The sequence below is a fragment of the Trematomus bernacchii genome, unplaced genomic scaffold (genome assembly GCF_902827165.1).
Source record: "Trematomus bernacchii unplaced genomic scaffold, fTreBer1.1, whole genome shotgun sequence".
In the NCBI taxonomy this organism is placed as follows: Eukaryota; Metazoa; Chordata; class Actinopteri; order Perciformes; family Nototheniidae; genus Trematomus; species Trematomus bernacchii.
This window is the reverse complement of record NW_022987790.1, coordinates 760740-768274: the sequence shown is the minus strand read 5'-3', so window position 1 is coordinate 768274 and position 7535 is coordinate 760740. Positions and strand designations below refer to the sequence as shown.

The window sequence follows — 7535 nt, the reverse complement described above, 5'->3', positions numbered from 1 at the left end:
ACAGCACGGTCACATGACTTCACGTCACCACCGCTAAGCTAAAGGTGGCTAATGTTGGCTAACTTGGTAGCAACCTCCGTTTTTTGATTCACCAGTGGGGTATTTACTGATGTATTTGATGTCGTAGACCTTATTTCAGGATAACAACCAAAAAGACATTCAGAAACCATTGAGTTCCAGACCAGGGGACAGGAAGTGATGAAATGCTGACTCATTTCTGGGTTTCAGGAACTTTAATGGGTTTTTTCTTGGTCTCTCTCTCTCCCTGTAGTCCAGCACCCGATCTCCCTCCGGTTAAACAGACTGTTCTCAGAGAACCTTTCACGCACCGAGTCCAGAGACGCCGAACAGCTCCGCAAAGAAGTGTCCGATAACGTGAGTGTGTTATTGTTTTTATCAGTGAACATAGGAGTGTGTGAAGGATGACTGTGTCACTGAAAACTCTTATCTGCTTTTTTACATCCAGCTCAACGAGGTTTACAAGCAGATTCCCGGAGCCCAGAAGGTCCAGAAAACCTCGTTCAGGTGAGACGAGTCAAAGGAATACTTCACCAAAATGTCATGTTAGTTTTTTCTCTGTGTGTTACTTTGAATTCTTGTGTGCTTCTAACAAGACTTCATGGTGAATAAAGGATCAAAACTGAGGTAAATGAAAGGATTTGCAGGGTTTAAAAGTCCTGTCTTTATGAAGCAGTGAGCATAAATCTGGATGAATGAGGCTTTCATCTTTCTGCATGAAAACCATTCATTCTGAATTAATTGCCATTTCTTTAGGGTTTTTAGGAGAGACGAGTAAAAAGAGAATTACTTATTGTGCAGCTCAAGCATGTTGGAATGTTTTTTGGCCTGTAAAACATTGTAAAATATGGTATTCTTTATATTTTCTAAATGGAAATGTAATTCTCACTTATTTATACATTTTTTTTGGTTCTTACAGGATGCAGAGAAATGCTGGAAAAAGGTAAAATTCTAATTTCTACATAAAATGAAGAGAATATTGGAGTTTCTTCTCGATTCAAGGTTTTGTATTCACGTCTAACGTTTTGTGTTTTCAGGCAGGAGTACGCCATCATGGACACCGTCCTCACCGCTCCTCGCAGCACTTTCCCCGATATCGTCAAACTCACGGAAAAAAACGTGCAGTCTGGAAACGTGAACGACCTCAAAGTCGTGCCGGGATATTACACCGTGGCCACAGACAGAGGCGAGTGTTTACTGCATAATATAATATACTGTATTTCTGATTATTAATCTAGCTTTAAATCCAGAAGTTCTTAAATCCGGTTCTTTTGTAAAATAAGAAAATACTATGGTTTTAAATACTCCTTTAAAACTATGAATTAAGATGTTGCTTCATTAAAAGTACTGAAGAATTATCCCAAAAATGTACTTAAAGGATCAAAAATAGAAAAAAGTCGGTATGCTAATTGGCTTTTGTCGTAAAATTACATTAATATTCTGTTTTTATCGCCATCAAATAATACAAATAAACACTTGCACGTCATTTTAATATTGTAGTTCGTCAAAGGTGAGCCAATTTGAACAAAGAGTATCATCAGAATTGCCTGAATTGATTTACCTTGGTTGGTGATTGGCTTATGGTTAAACAACCCAAAGAAACATTATGACATCACAAAGGGACCAAAATCTGATCAGCTGATTTTCAGACAGGTTTTTATATAAATGGATCAGGACAAGAGTGCAGCGGGAACAAACATAAAACAAGCTAATATAGAATAACACAGGAATAAAATACATGAATACAAGTTACAGTGCCGTGTGAGATGTGAATAGTTCAATTAAAAGCAGAGGCAAAAAGGAAAGTCTTCAGCCTGGATTTAAAAGTAGGTTTCTGGGAATACTGGAGTAAAGTAAAATAGTAATTAAGTGCAATACTAGAGTAAATGTACTTTGAACTGATTTACTAAATGTCGTATTACCCGCCGCTCCTCTGCAGAGGCTGTGGGAGCCGTGGAGTTTCAGGAAGGCGTGGAGTCTGTAGACGTCCACGTGCCGCTCTTCGTCAAAGATGAAGACGATGATAAGAAGCAGCTGCTGGTGGAGGCCGTGGACGTCCCGCTGGGCATCGCTGGGATCGGGAAGCGCCTGGTCAACATCACCATCATCAAAGAGCACGGTGACTAACAAGATACTAATCATACGTCTGGTTCTTTAGGCTGAATGACGATATATCATATCTACATTAGTGATGGGACTTACGGCTCTTTGAAGGGATCTTATGGCTCCGTTCCTTTCCGAGAGCCGTTCAAAAGAGCCGTTTTTTTTTTTAAGTGGCGGTGGAAATTATTTGTTGACCCTGCTTTAAAGTGGACCTATCATGGTATATTTAAATTATATATTGTAGGGCCATACCTATATAAGGTATATTTATACGTTTCTGTTTTCAAAATACCAAACAGATCATGCATTTTAGCCATGCCTCATTTCGCTCAATTTGCACTTTTTTTTAGCTCTGTTTTAGCAAGGGTTGATTCAGTGAGAACAGCACCATCTACAGGCCTGGCATATGTACTACAGCGTCTCCAGCGCTTTCGAACGGCAATGGCCGTGGCTATCTCCTCCTGATTGGTGGAGTTGGCCCAATAGCCGTAGCGCCACCGTCCTGACGTCAGGACAGTGTTCAAATCTGGATCAGTTTTTATCAGATCCGTTGCAGCCCCTTTTTTAGAGATTTGGGTATGGAGGAAAATAGAGAGGGTTGTGTTTTCTGACACTTGGTGAGTTCCCTGGAACACCGGGGACACATATTCATGTAGAAAAGACGTACACAAGTGCATTTTGCATGATAGGTCCCCTTTAAGTTATATTTTGGCTTTACAAATGTTGCACTCACGCTTTTATCATTGCCTATGTTTTTGTTGAAGTGCATCCAAATGCTGCTGCGTTTTCACATCTCACTCCTCGGGCCTAAACCTAACCAATCAGAGTCTTCACGGAGTAGGGGCCGTACTTCACAGAATACGCTTGGGGAACAAAATCAAGCTTTTTCACTGTTCACTTAAAGGCGAGTGGATTTATGGCAGGCAGTGAACCAACGATAAAAAGAACGGCTTTCACCAAGTACGACTCGGTTCCCTTCGTTCGTACCAAAGAGCCGTTCAAAAGAATCGGATCGTTCGTGAATCACTAATCTACATGTTCAAGATTTCAAGGCTTTTATCATCATTTGTACATACTGTAGCTACAGTGTAGATTTATCAATGAAAATCTGACGCTCCTCCAACAGAGCAACACAATAAACAGATACAATGGTTAAAATAATGCAAGGAGAGTCTATAAACAAGTCATTGCAAAGATAATTGTGTAGAAAATGCTCTCAGACTTTCGCCAATGGAGGCAGTTTCCCTATAAACCCTTTCTGCAGAACCTTTGTTGACAATATATCTTCTTCTTCCTCTTCCTCTTCCTCAGCCTCCAGCATCTTCTCCTTCCTGCAGCCGGCGTACACGTACAGCCGGTCGGACGGAGTCGCCAACATCCCGATCAGCCGAGAGATCATCGAGAACGGACGAACGCAAGTGACCTACCGAACACGAGACCAGACGGCTAAAGACAAGAAGGTGAGCTGCTCACACCTAGCTCTCCATCCCTGTGTTCACAAAGACTTTCTAAAAGCATCATCCACTGCTGAGAGACACGCCTCAACATCGTGATCACAGGTAACTCATTACACATGATTTGATATGTTAGCTTTCTCAGTTTTTCCTTATTTTCTATAATACAAACATTCGTAAATGAATGAGAAAAGAGGGAGAAAAGCCAAAGCTGACAAATACTATAACTCTCAAAGATGAAAGCTCTCCTATTTTGCAAAATCCACTTCTTCATGTCTCTTCTACATCAACATGTGTCCCCTCTTCTTCATGTCTCTTCTTCATCAACATGTGTCCCCTCTTCTTCATGTCTCTTCTTCATCAACATGTGTCCCCTCTTCTTCATGTCTCTTCTTCATCAACATGTGTCTCCTCTTCTTCATGTCTCTTCTTCATCAACATGTGTCCCCTCTTCTTCATGTCTCTTCTACATCAACATGTGTCCCCTCTTCTTCATGTCTCTTCTTCATCAACATGTGTCCCCTCTTCTTCATGTCTCTTCTTCATCAACATGTGTCCCCTCTTCTTCATGTCTCTTCTTCATCAACATGTGTCCCCTCTTCTTCATGTCTCTTCTACATCACCATGTGTCCCCTCTTCTTCATGTCTCTTCTACATCAACATGTGTCTCCTCTTCTTCATGTCTCTTCTTCATCAACATGTGTCCCCTCTTCTTCATGTCTCTTCTACATCAACATGTGTCCCCTCTTCTTCATGTCTCTTCTTCATCAACATGTGTCCCCTCTTCTTCATGTCTCTTCTTCATCAACATGTGTCTCCTCTTCTTCATGTCTCTTCTTCATCAACATGTGTCCCCTCTTCTTCATGTCTCTTCTACATCAACATGTGTCCCCTCTTCTTCATGTCTCTTCTTCATCAACATGTGTCCCCTCTTCTTCATGTCTCTTCTTCATCAACATGTGTCCCCTCTTCTTCATGTCTCTTCTTCATCAACATGTGTCCCCTCTTCTTCATGTCTCTTCTACATCAACATGTGTCCCCTCTTCTTCATGTCTCTTCTTCATCAACATGTGTCCCCTCTTCTTCATGTCTCTTCTACATCAACATGTGTCCCCTCTTCTTCATGTCTCTTCTTCATCAACATGTGTCCCCCTCTTCTTCATGTCTCTTCTACATCACCATGTGTCCCCTCTTCTTCATGTCTCTTCTTCATCAACATGTGTCCCCTCTTCTTCATGTCTCTTCTACATCAACATGTGTCCCCTCTTCTTCATGTCTCTTCTTCATCAACATGTGTCCCCTCTTCTTCATGTCTCTTCTTCATCAACATGTGTCTCCTCTTCTTCATGTCTCTTCTTCATCAACATGTGTCCCCTCTTCTTCATGTCTCTTCTTCATCAACATGTGTCTCCTCTTCTTCATGTCTCTTCTTCATCAACATGTGTCCCCTCTTCTTCATGTCTCTTCTTCATCAACATGTGTCCCCTCTTCTTCATGTCTCTTCTTCATCAACATGTGTCCCCTCTGTGTAAAGAGACTCTGAAAGTTTCAGGAACAAAGATTCTCTCTCTTTTTGATCCATTTCTATAAAAACCTGTCTGAAAATGAGCTGATCAGATTTTGGCCACTTGATGATGTCATAACGATGTTGTGTCTTGTGTAACCATTAGCCAATCAGCAACCAAGGTAACCCCCCCCCCCCCCCCCCTTATCACCTGAATCTCCTCCTAGAGCACCATTGAGTTCTTTGTAACCAAATCTCTCTCAGAGGGGCGTGGGGAGGGGCTCCTTATTTTCATCTGAAGTAACAGACAGAGAATCAGCACTTTGGAAACAGGGCTGAAACAGAGGGGATTATGGGTAATGCTGAAATGATCTGTTCGGTGTTTCAGCCAATCAGAGACAGGCTCTGGATATATCTGAGACCTGTGATATATTGATGTAAACTGTATAATAGAGGACCTTTAACTATTATTACACATACAAAGCATTACCATAATAAACATGTTTATTCTCTTATCAAAAGTACAGTACCAGTTGGAATGAACACTTTTGTATTGCACGTTAAACAATATTAGAAATGTCTACCTCTCTTTGTCCAGGCATGGGATGTTGCATTGTTAGAATAAGGTGTGTGTCATCACCAAGAAATGCTTTTAAATAGTTTTGTCAATACATAATAGACCTACACAAAACACTACATCGAAAATACACACAACCTATAATACACAAATACATACTTAAACACAAAAGAATAGTATTTCAGAGGGCAGAGGTGCAGAAAGTGCATTGTCCGATCGCCTTTGTTCAATCAGACTCATTATGATACGTGGTAGAGTCTGTGATTTGGCAAAGCTTTTTCTCCTCCTTAATTCAGTTTGGATATGTTTAATGATAGTGCCACTGTTGGTTATTGTTTGGTTTAGCACCATGGGGCGTCTCCATGATGTTCCTCACCTGTCAACTTCATCCTCAGAGGATAAAGAAGTTCTGCTTACAGTCTCTCTATATATTCATGAGAGGAAACAGCTGGTCCTCCATCCCATCATTAAACCATAAAACCCCCTCGTATTAAACCATTTAATCCACCTTTTACACTTCCTTTTGCCCTCCTGAAATGTAAATCAGTAACATACGTCTCTGTTAAACACATACAAGACTAAAAATACAATTCAACAGTGTCAATCAGAGTATAAGACTATATGTTTTAAATGATTATATGATAGTTTGTGACAACAAAAAGCATCATTTGTTTTGAGGAATAGCTTACACCAAGACATCTTTTGAGAAATGATGATTACATTACATTACATGTCACTTGTTAGACGCTTTTATCCAAAGCGACTTACATACTCAATACTGTGGACAATCCCCACATGAGCAATTTGGGGTGAAGTGTCTCAGGGACACAACGACATGCTGACTGCAGTGGGGTTTGAACCTGTGACCCCCTGATCCCAACACCAACGCACTAGTCCACTGCGCCACACGCCTCCCATGTTCCTTACCTGTTCTTCTCTTGTGTGTTTTAGGACTACATCAACGTGGAAGGAGACCTGAGCTACGGTCCTGATGAGACCCAGAAATTAGTTCCCGTCCGCCTGCTGGAGCTCAACGAGAAAGACGGCCTTCTGGATGAAAAGCAGGTCCGGCAGTTTGTGATGGACCTCAGTAACCCGAGACAGGGAGCCAAACTGGGACGCTACCCGAGAACCACCGTCACCATCACAGACCTGCCAGGTGAATTAGACGGGACCGATTATGCAAAATCCACTTCTTCATGTCTCTTCTACATCAACATGTGTCCCCTCTTCTTCATGTCTCTTCTTCATCAACATGTGTCCCCTCTTCTTCATGTCTCTTCTTCATCAACATGTGTCCCCTCTTCTTCATGTCTCTTCTACATCAACATGTGTCCCCTCTTCTTCATGTCTCTTCTACATCAACATGTGTCCCCTCTTCTTCATGTCTCTTCTTCATCAACATGTGTCCCCTCTTCTTCATGTCTCCTCTTCATCATCATGTGTCCCCTCTGTGGAAAGAGACTCTGAAAGTTTCAGGAACAAAGATTCTCTCTCTTTTTGATCCATTTCTATAAAAACCTGTCTGAAAATGAGTTGATCAGATTTTGGCCACTTAATGATGTCATAATGATGTTTTGTCTTGTGTAACCATTAGCCAATCAGCAACCAAGGTAACCCCCCCCCACCTTATCACCTGAATCTCCTCCTAGAGCACCATTGAGTTCTTTGTAACCAAATCTCTCTCAGAGGGGCGTGGGGAGGGGCTCCTTATTTTCATCTAAAGTAACAGACAGGGAATCAGCACTTTGGAAACAGGGCTGAAACAGAGGGGATTATGGGTAATGCTGCAATGATCTGTTTGGTGTTTCAGCCAATCAGAGACAGGCTCTGTATATATCTGAGACCTGTGATATATTGATGAAGAGGAGGATGATAG

At 41.5% G+C, this 7535-nt stretch overlaps 1 protein-coding gene across 1 annotated transcript in view; it reads left to right on the top strand.

Moving 5' to 3' along the window:
• The window catches only part of itgb4 (integrin, beta 4), a 48901-nt gene that overhangs the window by 18732 nt on the left and 22634 nt on the right, over nt 1-7535 (top strand). The window contains exons 21-27 of the mRNA XM_034149618.1: nt 272-375; nt 467-525; nt 938-961; nt 1056-1204; nt 1958-2137; nt 3433-3581; nt 6608-6815. Coding sequence (XP_034005509.1) covers nt 272-375; nt 467-525; nt 938-961; nt 1056-1204; nt 1958-2137; nt 3433-3581; nt 6608-6815 — 873 coding nt within the window. The remainder of the gene's footprint in view (nt 1-271; nt 376-466; nt 526-937; nt 962-1055; nt 1205-1957; nt 2138-3432; nt 3582-6607; nt 6816-7535) is intronic.